Source organism: Daphnia carinata, chromosome 1 (genome assembly GCF_022539665.2).
Source record: "Daphnia carinata strain CSIRO-1 chromosome 1, CSIRO_AGI_Dcar_HiC_V3, whole genome shotgun sequence".
NCBI classification, from domain to species: Eukaryota; Metazoa; Arthropoda; class Branchiopoda; order Diplostraca; family Daphniidae; genus Daphnia; species Daphnia carinata.
Genome location: NC_081331.1, coordinates 13,206,679 through 13,228,636, shown reverse-complemented (window position 1 = coordinate 13,228,636; position 21,958 = coordinate 13,206,679). Strand labels below are relative to the sequence as shown.

General features: G+C 38.9%; 6 protein-coding genes across 6 annotated transcripts in view; 2 read left to right on the top strand and 4 right to left on the bottom strand.

Moving 5' to 3' along the window:
• The window catches only part of LOC130691329 (diphosphoinositol polyphosphate phosphohydrolase 2-like), a 100,084-nt gene that overhangs the window by 13,071 nt on the left and 65,055 nt on the right, over positions 1-21,958 (bottom strand). The gene's annotated exons all lie outside the window — the stretch shown is intronic.
• On the bottom strand, positions 58-1,345 carry LOC130691101 (insulin-like growth factor I, adult form). The gene is made up of 4 exons (XM_057514006.2): positions 821-1,345; positions 645-753; positions 476-584; positions 58-415 (listed from the first exon to the last, which is right to left on the bottom strand). Exons 1-4 carry the CDS (start codon positions 999-1,001, stop codon positions 224-226), a joined length of 591 nt encoding a protein of 196 aa, XP_057369989.1. The 5' UTR covers positions 1,002-1,345; the 3' UTR covers positions 58-223.
• LOC130691095 (von Willebrand factor A domain-containing protein 8-like) lies at positions 2,611-10,245 on the top strand. Its single transcript, XM_057513999.2, has 26 exons — positions 2,611-2,884; positions 2,967-3,208; positions 3,276-3,443; positions 3,514-3,837; positions 3,938-4,297; positions 4,359-4,519; positions 4,583-4,761; positions 4,825-5,072; positions 5,129-5,389; positions 5,448-5,596; positions 5,671-5,827; positions 5,912-6,089; positions 6,147-6,352; positions 6,411-6,472; positions 6,541-7,036; positions 7,111-7,287; positions 7,352-7,497; positions 7,561-7,789; positions 7,852-7,970; positions 8,042-8,208; positions 8,274-8,473; positions 8,534-8,689; positions 8,748-8,977; positions 9,035-9,421; positions 9,483-9,519; positions 9,578-10,245. The coding sequence occupies exons 1-26, from the start codon at positions 2,659-2,661 to the stop codon at positions 9,689-9,691; spliced, it is 5,379 nt and encodes a 1,792-aa protein (XP_057369982.1). The 5' UTR covers positions 2,611-2,658; the 3' UTR covers positions 9,692-10,245.
• LOC130691096 (syndetin-like) lies at positions 13,116-18,092 on the top strand. Its single transcript, XM_057514001.2, has 7 exons — positions 13,116-13,663; positions 13,727-13,764; positions 13,833-15,540; positions 15,616-15,774; positions 17,435-17,556; positions 17,617-17,806; positions 17,893-18,092. Exons 1-7 carry the CDS (start codon positions 13,244-13,246, stop codon positions 18,004-18,006), a joined length of 2,751 nt encoding a protein of 916 aa, XP_057369984.1. The 5' UTR covers positions 13,116-13,243; the 3' UTR covers positions 18,007-18,092.
• On the bottom strand, positions 15,107-17,376 carry LOC130691100 (uncharacterized). Its single transcript, XM_057514005.2, has 5 exons — positions 16,962-17,376; positions 16,630-16,888; positions 16,390-16,568; positions 16,057-16,326; positions 15,107-15,982 (listed from the first exon to the last, which is right to left on the bottom strand). The coding sequence occupies exons 1-5, from the start codon at positions 17,211-17,213 to the stop codon at positions 15,824-15,826; spliced, it is 1,119 nt and encodes a 372-aa protein (XP_057369988.1). The 5' UTR covers positions 17,214-17,376; the 3' UTR covers positions 15,107-15,823.
• LOC130691098 (large ribosomal subunit protein eL22-like) lies at positions 18,399-20,500 on the bottom strand. The gene is made up of 5 exons (XM_057514004.1): positions 20,375-20,500; positions 19,171-20,049; positions 18,874-18,995; positions 18,603-18,708; positions 18,399-18,545 (listed from the first exon to the last, which is right to left on the bottom strand). Exons 1-5 carry the CDS (start codon positions 20,381-20,383, stop codon positions 18,504-18,506), a joined length of 1,158 nt encoding a protein of 385 aa, XP_057369987.1. The 5' UTR covers positions 20,384-20,500; the 3' UTR covers positions 18,399-18,503.

Below are 21,958 nucleotides of genomic sequence, written 5' to 3'. Positions count from 1 at the left end.
TTGCCTTTGTCTAAATATTGTTCAAAATTTAGGGTAAAGTGCTGAAGAATGCTGCCGTTGGATGTTTTCTCGTTTATTTAAAACAGTCAAGGCAAGCGCGACTACTTCAAAAGTTATTCAAGCTCAGAAATGCATGTGCATCTTTAATTCTACCTAACTCGCTACATCGATTGTCATGGTAACTAGATTCTAACACAGATTCACCTCTTTGAAGGCATCTCGACTAATGCGATTTGACTGAAAACAATCCCTCTTCGTCTCCACTCCAGGTCCAATCGTCGATATACTGAGCTTCAACAATAGATGGGCTTTCCGTGGTAGATGTAACCATAGGTGCTTTGTCGATGGAAGGGCGCAGAGACTGATCTTTTGTCTGACGAGCTTTAGTAGAACGCTTACGATTTTTCCTTTTATTCTGTCAAAGGAAAATATTTATATAAATCATGTTAAGGAGAAACTTAAGACCTCCAAAAACCTTGGATGATCGCGCGGAATGGATTCTATTTCCACATGTGCACGCCGAAGTTGGGCTTCTCTTACTTTTGGTAACTTTATTTGTGTCTACGAACTTCTGTGATCGTTTCCTGCACCAAGAATGCTCTGTAAAGAAATGCCGGCGTTTTCTTAGGTTAACATTTTTATACCTTTTTATGGGTATAGAAATCCTGGCAATTTTTTTCTGGCAATATTGGCTCAATTGGTCTTCTGAGCAGGGATTGATGCAACATTCTTCAATTATTCCTCGCGTGGTTCCTAAGTGTGCGGTAATTGTTAGAAGGGTAAAACTGACAAGAAAAGAAGTGGAATAAGAATAACTTACGATTGAACTCGGTGCGGGGTGTAAAATGCGTAACAAAACCATTTTCCCTACAAACAGAAAAAAGCGCGCCCGACAAACTGCTTCCACAGTAATGTTTCGGAATAGAATTATTGGGAATTGACAGGCTTGACCCATAATGACTCACAGCCATCCACAAAATTACTATTTTCCGAAAAAGCATATTTTGATTTCATTAACACGCAAGCTGTCATAGAACTAGTAGAAGAGTTGACACAACCTCTTATATTTATACCCATCGCACCACTTGCACATGCTCTAGTACTTCGATCGATCTACAACTATCGCACACTGCCTTCTATTTGATTGAAAAGCGGCAAACAATGGCCAAAATAGACTGAAACTGGTGTACCACTCTACCCTTGGTACAGGTGTGTAATGCGAACCCAGATTGCCTTACACCCTCTCTTGACAAAAGGACTTTTTCAATTAAATTTTCTTTCAGAATGACAGCAAATTAATCACTCATAGGGGTGATTACAACAGAAGAAAACATGACTCAAATAGTTTATGTTAACATTTGAATTGAATTTAGGGGCCAAATTCTGCACAAAGCTCTCCCACGTACTAGCCCTTGCGGTACTGGTCCATAGGATCTTGAATCTGTTGAGTTGTTCTTGTTATCCCCTTCTAGCCAAATATGTCCTCGAGGAACAATACTGTGCTGTATGCTGTTGATTTTTATTTTATCTCCAGGAATACCAATGATCCTTTTACACAGGAACATTTTTGGATTTGAAGGGGACCTAAGTATGACTACATCTCCTCGCTCATACTTGGAAAATTTTGTAGTTATATGCTCTGATATAATTATATCATCAGAATAAATTGTAGGTTCCATTGAAGGTCCAGAACACTATAATATCCAAAACCGAAATGTAATAGCCGATACTGAATTAGGATTATCTTAGGCAACAGGAGAATGGTACAACTGATCACTTACAATCACCATTTCAGCTATATGTTCAACAAAACAATGGGCTATACAGCCATACTGCAAAATACAGAAACCAACACCGAAACCTTTAGCCAAAAATTTGCGAATCATTTTTAATTTTTCGCGGCAAATGGTAAAATTTGATCACTTTGTATTTCTTGATGATTGTTATTCTTGCTCAACGAGTGTGACCACTATTTTTGGTAAACGGTGCCATATCGTGCCAAAGAATCAGTCCTTTACCTTGTCATTTGCTATTTGTAAACTTACTGACTTAGAATCAGAAAACATGAAAAATATTTTGAAATTGCAATTTCTGAATTAAAACTTGTGCGTTGTGGAATTTAGAGTCATTCTTTCATAATCCAAGATGTCCACGTCGACCGGCGATCGCTAGCAATTAAAAAAAAAACAGTTTGAGATGCAAACGATTGTAATGCAAATCATATTGAAATATATGAGCCTCTTGAGCAATGACTGAACTGGAATTAAGTGGAATTGCATACATTTCACGCAATCAATTATGCTCTGTAAAGAACCATGTTCCATTATGGAACTCAGTTCAAATAGTAGCTATTTACAAATACTTCATTGTATTCGAAATTTCGAATATGGTATTTCCAGTAAGAGTTGCAATAAATATGGAAAATTAGACAACTTTTGGACCCCCAGAGTACCGAACTACCGATGCTGCGTGCAAGGTGCAAGGTGCAAGTGCAACTTTGCATCCGTTGCAACACAAGTATTTTGGCAACCCTGTTTCAAAAACTAAGTTGTCTGCTAATGTGTTGTGTAACCTAACCGCACACGTGAACAATAATATTATTATTGTATTCATGCCGCATCGTTTAGTTCTTTAAAAAAACGATTTAGTTAGATTATAATGTATATTAAAGGCCTTTCAAGTGTATATCCATATTTACCAAAGTATAATAGTTATAAAACCTTTTCTTCTATTCGCTCGAATATGGGCTATGGAGAAAAAATTTCCAAGAGATATATTTCCTTGACAACACTATCATTGAAGAATGGGGAAACGCTGGAAATAGGAGATGTTACTAGGAATTTGACGAAAAGCGAGAATGTTGAATTGGTTCCTACAAAATATGGTAAAGCATATTAGCTCAGAAATTTTGTGCCTAAATGGGGTATAAAGATACATACCATAGTTACACATTTTGTATTTTAAAGACCCCCTTGAACTTGATCAATCAACATTGAAAAAGCTAAGGTGGATGCTTCAAAAAGATGTCCTTGGTCAAGATATGTTTTTGATTGGACCTCCGGGACCAGAAAAATTTAGAATTGCACATTTGTATGCCCAGTTGGTGAATCAAGAAGTTGAATATATTGCTTTGTCTAGAGATACTACAGAAAGTGATTTGAAACAAAGAAGAGAAATTCATAGTGGCACAGCTCATTTTGAAGATCAAGTACAACAGCATATTCAAAATTGAAATATGGCTTTCACTTTTCAGCATTAACATTTTTTTTTCTCAGGCTGCTGTGAGGGCTGCCATTCATGGAAGAATTTTAATACTCGATGGAATAGAAAAAACAGAACGAAACGTGTTGCCCGTCTTGAATAATCTCCTAGAAAACAGAGAAATGCCCTTGGAAGATGGAAGACTTCTAATTTCTTCGGCACGTTACGACAAGCTGCTTGAGGTACTTCACGTGACCCATGAATATCTAGAGTTTGAGAATATTCAGCGAGAACTTTTTTTACGATTCCCAGGCTAGTAAATCTACCGATCTTGAAAATTGGAAGCTGGTCCGTGTGGATGAAAAGTTTCGAGTGATTGCTTTGGGGATTCCTGTACCAAAATACCGAGGACACCCATTAGATCCTCCGCTTCGTTCGCGTTTTCAGGCTTTGAAAATCGAACAAAAATCATTCAAGGATCAATTGTTAACTCTTAGACAAGTCGCTCCCGGAGTCCCTGAGAGTTCTTTGATTGAATTGGCTTCGTTTGCCTATGCCATCAATGCAAGCGAGTCAGAAGCTCAAGGATTACCGGACTTCCCCATCAGTTCTTTACCCTTAGCAGTTGCATTGATGGTACAATAATTTATCAAATTTCTATGATCTGTAATCACTTTACAGGTATAGTGTATAGTATTGTAATGCAAAACATTGGTTTGAACTCTGTTGGATTTAGGAAAATAACCCAAATCTGTCGGTTGGTAATGTGCTTCATCGGCTTTACCCTTATAAAAGCTTTCTGACAAAAGACGGTCAAAGCATGGTAAAAAATCTGATGAAAACCTTCAAAATTGACAACACTACGCAACGTCAGCTCAACATTGAAAACATTCCTAGTCCATCCGTACAGCGAGGGGCTCAAATCCAGGATTATATTGCCACTGAATATCACCAACAAGTTGTTCACGAACTGAAGGAATCAATAGAAATTCATGACATTTGCTTAATAGGGACACGTGGAAGCGGCAAAAGTACGCTTATCCGACAATTAGCTAACTTATTATCATTGGAAGTAGAGCCTATCATGCTTTATCAGGTGATTCATTTCCATTTACAAATTATTTGAAAACCATTTGCTTAACAGTGCGCAAATCTAGGATATGACATCACGTGACTTACTGCAACAGAGATCAACGCTATCAAATGGTGACACTGTATGGACACCTTCTGCTCTCCTGAAAGCAGCCATAGATGGAAAGATAGCTGTCATTGATGGCCTTCATCGTATAAACACTGGAACTCTGTTTACCCTACAAAGGTGAAAAATTTTAGCTTATTGTGGTAATTTTTGTCGTTGAAATATTATTGCGTAATCTAAAAGCATCATTCACGAGAGAGAAGCGCAGCTATTTGATGGGTCTCGCATTCTTCACCACGATCGTTATGATGCTCTTCAGGAAAGTCTGGGTTGCTCCAAAGAAATTATGGCTGAGAAGAAATTGTTTAAGGTTCACAAGAATTTTCGAATCGTCGCACTGGCTGAACCTCCAAATTCCACAGGTGTAGTGGCAATTTTCTGTTGAATAATGTTTTTGAGTAATTAGTAAAACCAATATTTTTCAGGGAAAACTTCGAGTCACTGGCTGTCGCCTGAAGTCCTGTCCATGTTCTTTTTTCACACACTCCGTCCGATGAATATGGAAGAAGAGGTGAACATACTCGAAGCGTTGGTTGGCGATAAACTCGCGTTGACTATGCAACCAGTTTTGAAATTGGCTCAGCATGTGCGCCAATCGAACGATCCAACTCTAAATAGTTTGGCACCATCCCTTTCTACACGGCAGCTCCTCCGTTTGGCAAAACGACTAAAGGTAAGAGGCTTTGAAAGATCTCAAAAACAACATCTATAAGATTTTAAATAAATTAGGAATACCCAAATAGTGACCCATGGAGATTAGTAGAGCGAACTTGTTTATCACAATTTTTACCAAGACTACCCCAAGAAGCACTTCGCAGAGCTATGGAATCGTGTGGAATCGAAAAAACAGCTCCGTTAGAAGCAAACGATTCCCAGTTATGTTGCTCAGTGAAAAATGGCATATTAACCATTGGGGAGACCAAAGCTAAAACTTATCAACAGGGCAATCTTGCTAAAATACCGGATGTCGTCTTTCATGATACCAGACAGGTATGTCACAATAATGTTTAAGTAAAGCAACTGATCAGTCATGTTTTTGATATGACAGCATCTACGTGTGTTGGAAGCATTACTTCAGGACTTCATTTTGGGCGATCATTTACTACTTGTTGGCAACCAGGGTGTTGGCAAGAACCGGCTTATCGATAGACTTTTGGCTCTGATGAATCGACCGAGAGAATACATTCAACTCCATCGGTTTGTAAAGGATTTAAATATACATTTTTGTGTACGTATTTAACATACGGCAATTGTATTGGTTATGTGTCTAGTGACACGACTGTACAAAGTTTAACAGTTCAGCCTACCGTCCTCAACGGCATAGTAGAATTCCAGGACTCACCGTTGGTTAGGGCTGCTAGAGATGGAAGTGTTCTCATCGTAGATGAAGCAGATAAAGCCCCTACCCAAGTAACTTGCATTCTGAAGGTAATTGAACCATAAATTTCGAAATTTATGTCTTAAAGCGTTCCATGAGAAGTTTTTACTACAAAAGAACTTACGGTTTCTCAGACGCTGATCGAAAATGGTGAAATGCTATTGTCTGATGGACGCCGAATATTACCCACGGGAGTGCGAAGTGACATAAAAGAAACTGATATTGTTCGACTTCATCCTGATTTTCGAATGATTGTCCTTGCCAACCGCCCAGGTTTTCCTTTCCTCGGAAACGATTTTTTTGCAGCTTTGGGTACACGCAGTAATATTGTATCTTATAACGCACGTTTAAAATTTTACTCTGTCACAGGTGATGTGTTCAGCGTCCATGCCATAGAAAACCCGAGTTTGGAATCCGAGTTGGAGTTACTGCGCCATTTTGGGCCAAGCTTATCAGATAAAACTTTGAGGTCTGTAGTCCAGGCGTTTTCTCAGCTGAGAAGCCTTGCAGATCAAGGCATGCTTAATTATCCTTATTCCACACGAGAGGTCATTAACGTGGTGAAGCATTTGGAGGTAAAAAAAATTATTCTTCGCTTTAATTTCAAACCTTCATGTTGATTTATGGCAACAGCGCTACCCAAAAGACGGTATCGTGCGCACAGTTTCCAATGTTTTCGATTTTGATGCCTATAGGTGAGCATTCACAAGGTAATCGGTATTTTTACAGGAAAAAAAAATTCAACCATTATTTTCACTGATAGCCCGGAAGCCAAAGAGTTGATTACGCGAGTTTTTCACGAAAATGGGATTCCTTTGGGTGCATCTGTGAATAATGTTACGCTTGCGGTTCAGCAGCCCCTTGCTGCGCCTATCTTTGGTGGCCAATGGAAAATCCTTCCGCTTCATACAGTAAATGCCGCAAAGAGACCTGTCGGTTTGTCCGGATCCTTTTCAACTCGGGGTACAAGTTCTCTTCTAGCACCAACAGAGGCACGACTTCTATGGTTTTCCGAGCAGAAAACAAATTGGAAATTGCCAATTGGTGAAACGCAGTGGATTCATGGTCTGGTGACCTCAAAGGAAAATACTGTTCACGTCCTCACTACGAGTCCTGCCGTCCTCTATAGTCTGGATTTAAAAACCAACCGATTGCTAGAAACGCAATTAGACCGCTTCATCGATCCTGGTTTTTACGCCAACCAATGCCGACTACAGCTGTCGGCAATGAAAGATCAAATTTTTATCTTTGATCCAGAGGTAAAACTTCATACGCTTATTCGTGGTATTAATTTGACATCATTTTCTTTTTTTTTTATTCAATCAATCCATAGAGATGCAGGTTAGTGATGTTTGACTACGTAAACCAGACCATTGGAACATGTGACTTTAGGCCTACCTCCTCGGTCACGAATTCTTCTCTTGGTCGGCTGGGCCAAAGGTGGATTGGTGGTAAAAACACCAATAACCAAATGATTTTGGCTGGAGGGTTGCCTGATTTGGACACACTTGTAATTTTAGATAAGATGGCTAATGATTTGTCATTATTCATGCAAACTGTGCGGTCGATTCTAGGTTTTTTATGAACCACAAGGAACCCATATACAATTATTCAACCCTAATGAAACAGATAGTACAGCATATCAGATGGACTTCAATATTCAAAGCGTTTTTGCTGTGATGAATGATAAAATCATAATCCAGTCACAAGACTCAAATCAGTAAGTTCTTAGATTACACAGCATTTGCAACTCCTTTAATTAATTGGTAAATTAATTACATAGAAAATTCCTGTTTGATGTCAAGAATGGTTCATTGCAAGTAATTGAAGAATCACAGACCTTGGATCCGGTCACATCCAATATAGTTAGCCGTTCGGATAGCAAGGCACTTTTTACCATGAAAAACTATTACGGAGCTCATATGACTATTCCACAAAATGAACTTCTTCTATGGCCCGGCTGTGCCTGCACCGATTCAACTAATGTCGTTTTACTTCCAACAAATGATTCAGTAATTCACCTATTTTTTTGTTAACACTCTACTGGTTCACCTTAAATTGTTAATTTGGAAAGGTTGTGAGAATCGCAACAGACGAGGAGGTACCAAAACCAATTGATCGTAAGAAAAATTCAAATTTTTTACAAATAGCAGATTTGTCTGGACAGACTCTGAGATATATTCCAATTCCAAAGTATGATATGCAAGTAGCCATTTTGAAAACGTGCCGACAGTAAAAATATATATTTTTGCCTTTGGAAATAGTTCGGAGCCAAGGCGTCGCTATGGAAATTCGGACAAAAAAACTCATGTTTGTGCCTATGACCATGGAAGTGTCGTTACTGTAGATGATTATGGATTGATTCGGCTTTGGGAGATCAACCAATCACAACTTGCTAAATCACTCGAAGTTTGGCGAAGCAACATTGGTGGTATGTTTTTTTATGTCTTATTTCCGCCGAACATAGAACGTAAATACTTGGTCGTAAATGCATAGATGATGTTGGACAATTAACAATTAAGCGAACCCAAGAAAGCGGTGACGTGTCAGGCCCAAAAGTAGGAAAAATTGATCCGAAAAACACGCCTCACGTCGGTGGCAATACCTGGGCTGGTGGAACCGGAGGTCGTGACACAGCTGGTTTAGGTGGACGTGGTGGACCCTACAGACTTGACGCTGGGCATGATGTTCATCAAGTATTTTTAATTACGTTCTTGTATAACTTCATATCGTAGATAAATTTGCGTATTCGTTAGGTATCAGATGAAGACAAGGCAGCGGTTCCTGAAGAGATCCAACGAGCAGCGAGAGAGATGGGGAAAAAAGCATATCAAGAGCGTCTGAAACAGATTCGCATGGACCCGGTTGACGCCGAGCTATATCAAAAATTCTCTTCAAGTATCCAAAAACAAGTATTGCTATTTTATAATTATTTTCGTGGTTTCGTGGCTGATACTTTTGATTATACAGGTACTGGCGCTAAAAGTAATTTTGGACAATATACAAGCAAAAGGCAAAGAGCGACAATGGATGAGACATCAAACTTACGGAGACTTAGACGACACCAAGATCATTGAAGGTCTTACGGGTGAAAAGAATATTTACCGCAGAAGAGCGGAACTTCATCCTGAGTTAGGAGCACCACCGGAAAAGCCGAAACATTTGAGGCTTTTAGTAGACGTTTCGGGAAGCATGTATAGGTACTAGTGAACTAGAGTCCAATAACTAGGCCCATCGTTTACGATTGTCCTTTGCAGATTTAATAGCTACGATCGTCGTCTTGAAAGAGAAATGGCCGCCGTGTTGTTATTCATGGAAGCACTAGATGGTCACTCAGAAAAATGGCGGTATGATATAGTGGGTCATTCTGGGGAAACCCTGAACCTTCAGCTGGTCAGTGCTGATCGCCCGCCGAAAGATGACAAACAACGATTCGAAGTTTTACTGAACATGCATGCGCATTCACAGTTTTGCATGGCCGGAGATCACACTTTGGAAGCTTCAAAGCAATCTGTTGCCAGCTTAAGTGAGGCAACTGATATAGACGAAGCCTTCGTGATTCTTTTATCTGATGCCAACCTGGATCGTTATGGTATTCCGGCTGCACATCTTGCAGAAGCACTTGCGTCAACAGAGAACGTTCGGTAATTTTTTTACCTAGGGATTGAAAAGGATTCGTACATTTATTTATATATTTACTTTCAGGTCCGCAGTCGTTTTCATAGGATCGCTAGGTGACCAGGTAAACATAAGTCTAGCATGACATAAATGTGCTGATATTAAACTGGATTGCTTTATAGGCCAATCGAATTTCGCAGAAGTTACCAGCAGGCAGCTCCTATGTTTGCATGGACTTAGAAAAGCTACCCCAGATTTTGCAACAGGTCTTTACATCGGTCTTGTTATCTACATAAATAAGCGTTGTGATGTTTAATGCTGGATAGATGAGTGCCATGGTCCACATAGCGCCACGCTATCGAATTTGTTTAAAAATAGTTGGTAGCCATTATATGTCCACCTATCCCGGTTCTTTTATTTTATTCAGATCAGTTTGCGTAAAAATGCAGAACTATCTTCCAATATATAAGTTGTAACTGAAATCGAGTTCTATGACATGTATGGAGAACTGCAGATGGATTGTTTTTACGGAAAGCTATTTTACCCATATTTTGTTGACAACCCCTCTTCTCTGATTTAATATGTATTTCGACGATTTTATAGAGATCCTGCACTGTCGTCTAGTGACAATGTCGTCCAGTCATATAGGCACCATTCACTTAGAAAACGAACTTAAATCTCCCCCTCCCATAAAGGAAATGAACCCGGCTAAAATATCAACTTGAAATAACGAAACCTACCTCTAAAACCAAAAACAAAAAATCGAATTTTGTTTGAAAACACTTCTTGCATATTATGCTACATTTAGATTTTTGCCAAAAATAAAATAAGCGCAAAAGTTTAAGCCCGATTTTGATACAAGAAATTTGGCTTATTATGTTAAATTGGAATGGAATTAGAAGTAAATTTCATTTACCACAACTGAATGCTGATGAAAAAATATTACATTTTTTTCACAAATCAATTAGTATTTAAATAAAACGGAATCAAAAATGGCTTTACACCCATTTTGATTCAATATAACAATCCTTTTCGTGAAACTGTTGGCCTTGAAAATAAGCCCGACAAAATAATAAACCCGACTTTTCCACCAGTTGCGTATTTTTTCAAAATCTTGATTTTAGCAATGAACAGGTGATGAGCATGATTCTCCGGAATCAGTTTACCATTTTTAGTATATGGTGTGATATTCAACCAAGCTCGCTATAGAGCTAGCGCGCCAGTACGCTATAGCGCGATGCAGCATAGATATATTCGGTGTATTTCCAAAATGGTTGGCCTAATGAAAAAAAATAACCATTTTATCGGAATGAGCATTCAATTTTGAGTATATCCTATGGTACTCAACCAATTCCGATGAGTACCAGTTTTTGCAGAAAGAAATTTTAAGCCCGACTAAATAAGCCCGACTTTTTTATTTTTGGCACGAATATTCGGTGTAATTCAAAAACGGGTAACTTGACAAGAAAACGAATGGCGTTTTCTGAATCAGCGTTGAATTCTGATTATATTGTGTGATTTTCATGGAATTCTAAGAGATTTCGTTTTTCGCCGATTTTGACAAAAGTGGGAAGGCTATAGCCTTCCCACTTTTTCATTTTTGGCCAAAATTTAAATTTCATTTTAAATACATGAATCCGATTCAAAATTGAACGAGAATCACAAAAATGAAGTTTATTTTTACGTTGGCCTTATAGCTTTTTGAATAAACGGAAAAAACGGGTGATAAGTGCTAGCGCGCCAGCAGTTCGTTATTTCCATTTATTACAAAAACGACCAGTTTGACGAAAAAACAAATAATTTTCCTGGCATCGGCGTCTTATTTTAGGTTAAGTTATATTAAATTTTATGTTAAAATTACAAAACTGAATTTCTGCTATACCAAAAATTAAGCCCGATAAAATAAGCCCGAAAACGTCGGGCTTATTTTTAGATAAGATTTTTTTTAGATATAGCTATAATAATACAGGATTTTGATTCGACATTAAACGAAAATCACAAATTTGTCGTTTGTTTTTCAACAGGGCCAGTAGTTATTGAATAAATTGTAAAAAACAACAAACCCAAATGTGTGCGCCACCAGCATTTTGTTTCCCATTATTTAAAAAACAACTTGTTTGACGAGAAAACAAACCACTTTATCGAAATCAGCGTTTAATTTTGAATGTTCTGTGTGATTTTTATCGCATTCTAAGGGTTTTCATTTTTTGCGGATTTTGGCAAAAGTGGGAAGGCTATAGCCTTCTCACTTTTTCATTTTTGGCCAAATTTAAAATTTGGCTAAAAATAAATGATTTCGATTCAGAATTAAATGCTGATCACGGAAATCAACTTTATTTTTCAATTGGCTTTATCGCATTTAAATTAAACGTCAAAAACACAAGGCCGGGCCAATTTTGTCGGGCTTAAAATTTGTAACTGCAAAAACTGACATTCATTCGAATTGGTTGAAAATCACAGGATATAGTCAAAATTTAGTGCTGATTACGGGAAAATTGCTATTTTTTTTCATTAAGTTACTCGTTTTTGAAACACACCGAATATTTGACACAATGCTAGCGCGCCAGTACGCTACAGCGCTAGCGCGATGCAGCATAGGTATATTCGGTGTATTTCCGAAATGGTTGACTTAATGAATAAAATAACACTTTTGTCGGAATCAGCATTCAATATGGAATAAATCCTGCGGTATTCAACCAATTTGATGAGTGCCAGTTTTTGCAGAAAAATTTTTTAAGCCCGACTACTTAAATAAGCCCGACTTTTCTCATTTTTTGCACGAATATTGGGTATATTTCAAAAACGGCTAACTTGACAAGAAAACAATGGCTTTTTGTGAATCAGCGTTAAATTCTGAACATAATGTATGATTTTCATCGAATTCCAAAAGATTTTATTTTTGGCCGATTTTGACAAAAGTGGGAAGGCTATAGCCTTCCCACTTTTTCATTTTTGGTTAAATTTTAAATTTCGCTTAAAATACATGATTTCGATTCAGAATTGAACGGTAATTACAGAAATCAAGTTTATTTTCCAATGGGCCCTATAGTTTTTTTAATAAATGAAGGAAACTACCGTGGGAATTTTGGCCCAAAAATGTCCAAAGCTGACACTCACTGGAATTGGTTAAAAATTACACGATATACTCAAACTTGAATGTTGATTCCGTGAAAATTATTCTTTTTTTCATTAAGCTAACCGTGTTTAAAATACACCGCCAAAACTATCGCGCCAGTACGCGACGGCTCTCTAATGAAAAATCGCGCTAGTGCTATCGCGTACCGGCCCAAATCGTTTATTTAGAAAACTATAAGTTCCATTGGAAAATAAACTCGATTTTCGTGATTATCATTTAATTCTGAATCGGAATCATGCATATTCATTGCTGTATTAAAGATGTTTGATAAATACAAAGTTGACGGGAAAGTAGGGCTTATTTTTGTCGGGCTTATTTTGACGGGCTTAATTTCAGTTATGGTTAAATTATACATTTGGCTAAAATACATCATTTCGATTGGGAATTGAATGAAAATTCCTAAACTTCAGTTTATTTTTTTCATTAGGCTTATATTTATTAGGAAATACGTAAAAAACCATAACATGAAATAGGTGCACCTACAGCTACAGCAACGTTCAACGCGCGAAATGCAAAATACAGCCAGTTAGCATCTGAAAGTCTGCAGTTTACGCAATCCGTTTCCGCATTTTACTCTGGTCTCTTGTCGATGTTATTTTTTATTAAGCATGTAAGCAAATTAAAATTCGTGCAGAACAGTGGGTTTTTATTCGATTTTCTTCCCTGAAAGTCCCAAAGGTTTTTCTTTTTAGGTTTCAAAGGCAATCAATCAATGGATCTGCGTCAGAAAGTTATAGATTTGTTGACTTTGTCTAAAGAAGTGGGAGACTTACCTTCGTCCGTTGCAGCACCTGCTGAAGAACAACTTGGACTATCGCTGGCAGAAATCAAAAGTTTTGACCGCGAATCTTTACGTGTGCTTCAAGATACTTGTTCAGATCCTGATTCTCAGCAGGAGGTTTTTGATACAATAGAAGCAGGATTTGTTGACGAAAACTGCAATGGAGGACGATATCAATTAAACAAATTTCCTTCTGTAATTGATTTGAATTACATCAGGCACCAAAGACAACTCTTGGGGATTCAGTTGGGTTGTGTTACAAACAAATTGTATACCATGATTTATCAAAAGCAAACCTGTTGTGCCTCAGAACTTTGTAAAGTCCTTGAGCTGCAGGAAAGTCTTGATTCAGTAAGTTATGTTGAATAATTGGGATCTTTTCTGTAATCATACATATTGGACTTTTTTTTTCAGGCATTAGAAATATGTACTACTGGGCGCAGCAATATAAAGTATCTTATTTTTGGCTGGTCAGTAAATGTGCATTATTGATGATTCTCCTTCAATTTTGTTTTTTTAGTCAAGCAAGAAGCAATTTGACTGCTGCAAGCCTAGGACTATTAGCCCATTATAGGCGTCAGCATCATCTGAGAAAGATAACAAAATCTTTGAAAACCATTCAAACATTGGGGAAGATGAATGAAAGGGTTCAAGAACTCCTTGGAGAACAAAATTATGCTGCAGCCATACAGCTTATAGTTGAGGGTCAACATGTTGCAACTACATACAGACATTTCCATTGTGTTGCCCAGTTGAGCTCACGCCTGCAAGATACTATGGAGCTTGCAGAAGAACAACTTGATGTTGGCCTATCAAAATCTTGTAAAGAATTTGATTCAGATCAGTATGCAAAGTTACAGCAGGCATTCACATTACTTGGAAAACAATCAGCAGCAATTGACCAACTAAACCTTCATTTTGCATCAGGACTTCAACAGCAAACGTTGTTGCTTTTACAAAAGTATGCAGAACTTTCGTGCTCCAGTCGATCATCAGCAAACCCGGATGTAGAAGCTGCCACAGACTTCCATAAATTTCAGTTCCATGAACTTTGCAAATTTATTGATTCGAAGCTTTATGTGGCATGTCTATCCGAGCTGAGCACCACTTTATGGAAAATTACACTGAACTATAATCAAATCCATCAGTGGCATACCGATCGGCCAACAGTGGATGCTGCTGACATAATGCCCTCTGTTTCATTCGAACAAAAATTTCAGCATGGAAGAACACGCCTATGGCAAGATGTCCAAATGAAGATTCGGACTTTGCTATCTTCGTTTGACGTATGGCATCTCAGCACCGATGAATTGCTCGATATGCTAGACATTGTAGAAACCCTAGTTGATATGGGAAAGCAATTTTGCCAAAGTAACTCCGAGGTTTTAAGGGAAAGCGTTCGCCGGCAAAGTATAAACTACTTCCGGGGCTTTCATCGTGGAAAACTGGATGAACTTCACGTTTTCTTAGAAAATGAATCGTGGGAGCAATGCCCAGTGCGCTCGGATTTCAACGTGTTTCAGTTGATCGAATTTCGGTTTCTCAATCAGAAAGATAAATCTTTAACCTGTAACGTCGAGAAGCCTTCTGATGCGAACTTTTATGCCTTGGGTTCAGTTCTTTCACCGTTTGCGTCACGTGCGATTTCGTCAGCTGAAGACTCTATCATTTGTCCATCGGAAATTTCAGAAAGTTCTTGCGAGTGTAACGATGAGCGTAAAATAGGTTGTGGATCTCCAACACCAATTCTGGCGAACACAACTTTATCTGTTCTGCGCCTATTTGGACGATACATACATTTTATGCATTTGTTGAAAACAATCGCGTTCGATGTGCTGATTTGCCTGAACCAATTGTTTGATTATTATTTGTATGCAGTTTATAAACTGTTTGGAGCTGCGTCACCACAGGATGCAACTTCTCCAAAGCTTCGCGCTGTTCTCCTGAAAATCGAAGAGACTTTAATTTCAACTGCCGCTCCAGGAAGCGCTGGCTCTCACGAAGATACTGCAGCGTTCTCGCCGTCTCTCAGTGATAAAGTGTCATGTCCAAAAGTCTGCCTTTCTACGCAAACGGATCATCCTAATCACTTTTACGGGCTAAAACTCCGTTTAGTAGCAGCCGAATCAGTTGTTTTCCTTGCTCATCAGTTAGAGCTGCTGAGGCCCAATCTCCTGGATTTGATTCCATCATCGAAAGAATCTCTCCTCCAGCAATTCTTTTCACAAGTTTGTTTCATTTTTAATTTAAAATCTTATTTCATCTTGCTGTTTCCGCTCACATTTATTCCATATCTCTTGCAGATTACATCAGTGGCTCATGATCTACGAACACCGATCTTCAGTTTTGTTGCCCACAGGCATCTTGATTCAGAACACATAACAAATTTGATGAGTCGTGTTCAGTGGGAGGTCAAGGAAGTAATGAGCCAACATAGTTCCTACGTAGATCATATATTGCAGGTAAGATGATCTCATTCAACTCTTCTTTCCTAGTAGCGTTTGGCTTTTCTTAATTCCTAGCCGATGTGGCCAGCGAAGGCGCAACCAGTGGCGCTATTTCAGCAGCAGGGATCTTATTGGGATTGCCTATTGCGTGGTCCGACTCAGGCTCATTTTCAATTAAAATGGCTGGCCAAAGTCCGCTGTTTTGAGGCGGATAGTCTGGTTTCTGGTTCCAAAAATAGTTTTTTAGGGAGGAAAATTTCAATTAAAGTATTTTGTGAGAATCCCCTCTGCACGTACCTGAAAATTTTCTGTCGTTATCCACTCGGCATCGGGATCCATAACGGCAATTTCCGTAGTTTTTTCATCTCCGCCGTGCTGAACTTTCTTTAAAATCAGCCCATCAATAATTGCCGCTGTAGCAGCAGAACTTGATTCGGTCGAGTCTTTGACAGGGTAGTTATCCGAGCTGTTAGAATGGTTTTCGTAAAATAGATCTTCAGCGCTATAATCGAATACTTCGTTACATTGACCCTTTGTCTCCGTAAGGGCCCACGCAGATAAGACGCCCTATGTTAAATAGCGCAGCTTCGTTTAGATTATCTGCAGCCTCGACATAAAATATATACCTACTTGTTTTATCAAAGCCCATTTCATACGTTGCCAGTAGGTGAAGTCTAGCTCAGTCTGCATCCGGACCATAATGAACGGAATCGTAATATGTTCAAGAAGAAGATTATGGCAAATGTATGCGATTGCAAATTTTTTATAGTCGGTCGAAACGAAATTCAGCGTAGCAACACCAACAACGTCTGATGGGTTGACAAAAATTATTCTAAGGCAAGCAAAGTATGTTTCGTATTATTTTCATACCTAGGGGCCAGGGTAGTTTAACCAGAAAGATGCCTTCATTCATACGATTTTGCAAAAGACGCCAATTTAGTGGATGCTGCCACGTCTCTTGTTCGTTTTTACAACTTGGAAAATCTATTGTCATTCTAATCCAAACGGGCTGCGTTTCGTTACTGACTTTTTTCTGATCCAGAATTTCTTCCTCGAAATTTAAAGTTGGTTGCCGACAACACTGCGGAAACGGCCAAGGAAGTTGTTGTATTATCCATCTCCCTGTTATCTTGTTGAAGGCAAATTTCGAGTGATTAATCGAGTAAAATATTGTTCACTACCTTCCGTTCACTTAACCCTACCTGATGAATGTCTAGGAATGGCATCGACTTCGACTGAGGACAAGTTCCAGGTTGTAAAAGTGAATGAGCGTTCCATTCCAGTGTTGCACTGCACAAGAATAGCGTTAAGAAAGCAGTTACCCGAAGTGTAGGACCCATGTTCACGGATAAGTTATGCGATCCAGTTGTAAGGGAGGCTGGCGTCCAATTGAATGGGTCCAGAAATATCGTTGCACCATGTAGGTAGGGAGGGGGAAAAGCTTGTTTTGTCATTCTACCGATTATTGTCCCTCTTTCTGTTGTTTTACTCTTTCCGCTTCCGGTCTCCCTCCAATTTTTATTGATGTCCTGTGGTAGCGGATGGGCGTTACTCTATCGGGCGATTGCGTAGGTATCGTAGTAGTAATAAGTCCGTAACTCTAGCGTTCTCTTTTCGTCGGTTCGTTTCCTCCATAATTCCCTCTCTGATGTATTTCTTATTTCATCTTTCGCAGGTTCTCAGTGATTACGATTCCAGTGTCCTTCGTATCTGCTATCCTCTGATTCTGCCTCCTGAAATTTACAACATTTTATGGGATCAAATTCTTCGTGCCTGTTACCATACGCTACTTGACGGGTATTCTAGTTTATTTTACGCACCTTTATGTCAGACCATATCCGATTTGAAATTCTTTAGATTTTCCGCTGTAAGAAAATGCACCAACGAAGGTCGTGCGTTAATGCAGTTAGACTTCAGGCATTTTCAAGTTAAAGTGGAAAGCTTGACCCGTCTAAGACCTCTTCCGGACCCATCCATTGTCGAAACATACATAAAAGCATATTATTTACCTGAAAATTCTTTGGAAAAATGGATTCAAGAACAAACGGTAACTTAAACAAAATTAGCGTTAATACTGTAAGTATTTCGCTCCGTCAGCAATTTGTAATATCTTTCTTTTTTGCGTTTGTGAAGGAATATACTCCTAGGCAGATGATGAATCTTCTTCAGTGCGTAAGTCAAGGCAGTAAAAAGATTCGTCTGAATTTAACTTCCTTCATGGAAGATTTAGATTTGAATCGTCGATAGGAGACCTTTCTTAAAATATAATTTCAAGTGATTGTAATTTATGGTTAATTGAAAAATATACATGACATTCCATTATGTTCCGATAACATTACAGGTTAAGATATCCTGATTGTTAAACATAGACAACTTGCCTTAGTTACAAATCGGTAGCAGTGAACACCGGCTGTTGACGCATTTACTTCACCTTCCCGTCTTTCCATCCTTTCATGCACGATACGAGATCTCAAACTGAAACAGAAGTATGGATATGCCATCCTACTAGCACATTCTTAGACGAAGTTTCTTCATAGCCTGGAATTTTCTTAAGTACGATCTCATAACACCCCTTCGTTCAAATTCCATACGAATAACTTCAAAACTGACAATTTAAGGTTAGAAAAAACCCCTGAAAGTACGCGTCAAGGAATGGTGCCATGTTTAATACAGTAACAATTGTACAAATATAATGGTCATCGTTTATTACTTTACAGCAAAAACGAAACAACGGGGTGATGAACTTATTCCTTATCATCATCTTCATCTTCTTCCTCATTGTTGATCTAAGAAAATTCGTATTTAGTATTAAAGCTAACATTAATAGTGTTGTTGCTACTTACGTTGAAATATCTGAGCTCGTAAGAAGTCTTTCCATTGGCAACCACTCGAAGCCAATCGCGGAGGTTGTTCTTCTTCAAGTAACGTTTCGTCAAGTACTTCAAATACCTAAAAACAAAAAGTAAATTTAACACAAGGAACACTTTATCTCTATCCAGGATTATTTTTGAACTTCAGAGTAATCCACACATCAGTAGTCAGAGACTCTAGTTCGTTAATTTTCCGGATAAGTCATCATAGACGAAGAAATGTACTTCAAGGAAATAATAATACCTCTTGGAGAATGGAACATCTGAAGAAACAATGATTTTGCTCTTTGCCAGCTCAGTTTGGATGTGTGTTCCCAAATTGCCAACTTTCTTGTTCAGTTTGATGTGCTGCTTCAAGTATGTTTCCTGAAATAAAATCAAAGATCTTGGTTTTCACTGACTCTTCTAGGGAAGGTGACCCTAACTGATACCAATTAAGGAATCATGAGTCAAACCTGTTAGGGAAGATGACCCTAACCTGGATATCATTAGTATCTTGGAACACAAGTCCAAGTAGAAAAAAAAAAAAAAGGATACTTACAAAATCAGCTGCATTCATGATTCCATCTTCAACAGGGTGAGTGCAGTCAATGGTGAACTTAAGATTAAGTTTCTTGCCCTTGTAACCCTTTCCTTTAATCTTGACTCCCTCAAGTTTCTTTGGGGTCTCTTTCTTTGCCTTAACAGCTGCCTTCAATGGGGCAGCTTTTTTCTCAGTTGGTTTCTTGGCAGCAGCTTCTGGTTTTTTAGCAGCAGCCTCTGGTTTCTTAGCTGCAGCTTCAGGCTTCTTGGGAGCAGCAACTGCAGCAGGCTTTTTCTCAACTGCTGCTTTCTTCTCAGCAACAGGAGCCTTCTTTTCAGCAGGGGCATCAGCCTTTCTCTTGGCTGGTGCTGCAGCAGGAGCTGCAGCTGGAGCAGCCTTTTTGTCAGCAGCACCCTTCTTAGCAGGAGCGGCAGCCTCTTTCTTGCCTGCATCAGCAGGTGCAGCACCTTTCTTGGTTGTCGCAGCAGCAGGGGTAGCCACTGGTTTGGCTCCAGCTTTTCCTGGTGCAGCCTTTGGGGCAGCAGAAGTAGCCGCAGGTGCAGCCTTAGCAGTCGTTGCAGCCTTAACTGTGGTTGCAGCAGCTTTATTAGTAGGGGCAGCGGCAGCCTTAGCTGGTGCCGGAGAAGCCTTTGCTGGAGCTGCTTTTGTGGCTCCTTTAGCAGGAGCAGCGACAGCTGGGGCAGCCTTTGCAGCAACTGGAGCTGAGGCCTTCGTTACTGGAGCTGGGGCAGGGGCTTTAGCAGTTCCTGCAGCAGGAGCTTTCACTGGGGCCTTCTCGGCTGGCTTCTTAGCAGCAGCAGCAGCAGCAGGTGCGGCAGCTGGGGCAGCCTTGGGCGCAGCCTTCTTGGGTTCAGCAGATGCTGGTGCTTTCTTTGCCTATTACAAAACAAGAATTTTAAAATATGTTCTTTTAAAATAAAATTTTTACTAATGTAACCAATTTAGACCATTCATCAAATTAGTCTTTTAACATTGGTACAGTTTCAAAAGATTTTTCTGATGCATCAGAAAGTTAACTTCTTCCTATAAACGACAACGTGGTTGGTAGTTGATGCGCTAGTTATTTGGGCACCCATAGAAGAAAAACTCTTATACTACGTACATTAGTTGCATCTTCCATTCAGTAATGAAACGCATGTGTTATATTAAACGCACGTGACTTAATCATCACCAAATAAAATAACTTTTGAACTATTCTTACCGGAGACATGATGTTCCTTATGATGCAGAAGCGTGATAAGTGAACGAGCAAAGAGGAAAAGACTAAAGCTGTAAAAAAATGCTACCACCTAAGGACGAGTGGTTTATCCCTAAAGACACAACGTTGTTGCCATTTTGTTCCCTTTCGTTTAGATAACGGCCAATGAACGACAGAAAGGGTAAAAACAAATTAATCATGATTTTTACGATTAAATAGCTGCCAAACAAGAACAGCTTAGATTTTAGGAAAATCTAAACTTTGAAATGTAAAGTGAAAAAATTACTGCCACCTATGCAAGGCAATTGATGTTACATCACTATCAAATTTTATTTGCGAAATGTAGCAAAATATTACCAAATGTTTTTTGCGATTTTTTATATTGAACTGATATAACTCGAACAGAATAATAAAAAAAACAATTATTCGGTTCAAGTATAGTGTTTTTGCTTACGGGAGCAACAAACATGTTTAATTTCTCGCACTTCGCCGAAAATAATGGGTAGGCCTACAACGAGAGCAACAGAAGCAATGTTTTCCATTTTCTACGGCTGATGGCAACTGGCCCAAAGACATACTACCACAACGTTCACAGCTTTTTTAAAATTTTCAGATTTTTATAGTTACACGAAGTTTGCTATTTCTACCTGAATCACGTTCTAGGCATAGGCTGACTGTGGTTCATTGTATATCAGATGTAGGCATTGAATGCAATGGCCATGCCTTTCTAAGACGCGAAATGATAAAGAGAATGGTTCATAGAGGACGTAAGAGGGCTAGTGTTGCTGAGACCGCTAGATGGTGTAGTATTGCAATGTGTACAAATTGAAATAAGTGAATAAACTACGCGTTTAGATATTCACATTTTGCCTAATCGTTGAGTGTTTCATGAACTGAAAATTTTTATCATTTCCAGCTAAGAAATCAAAAACAACACAAATTTTTCTTTTGATTGAAGACCGGTAACATTCAAAACAACTTTTGCTTCTACGTCGTGCAAGGGGAAGTTCTGTCTGGCGTTAAATACAGTTAGTTATGCAGAATTGCTTACATAAACAACGTCGTTCGAGAGCTACGTTAATAAAACCACAATCAATAAAAAATTTACTGTTTAATTGAAAATGTATCAACGGATTATTACATCCTTTTATCTTGATCCTAGACTCACCATTGAACATGCGTTTGGGTGAAGACGATAGAACCTGCGCGATGAAACGTGCAGACAAGATACTTATCGAATCGAGAACGAGGATGCGCCGCGCATCTTGGGAAACCACTGGGAGTTGTCAAATAAAAAAGAAAAGTCACCATTGGTCCATCTTCGGGATTGGTTACAGCAGACACGGATAAGCAACACAACAACCAACGGATGTACCATCCCAGTAGCTCCGGTCTCTAACGGTTCTTAGATATAGCGCATCTCATCGCCTCACATTTACGATATTCACATTGATGTGTTTATCCACCAGATTAATCCCTATTTTGAAATCACAATTTTGTTTCATTTTCATAACAAAGTAGGATGGGGGCTTGATAGCCCACGGATACAGTGTCACCACCGTGCATTTATTTAGGGCAGCAAGTCGT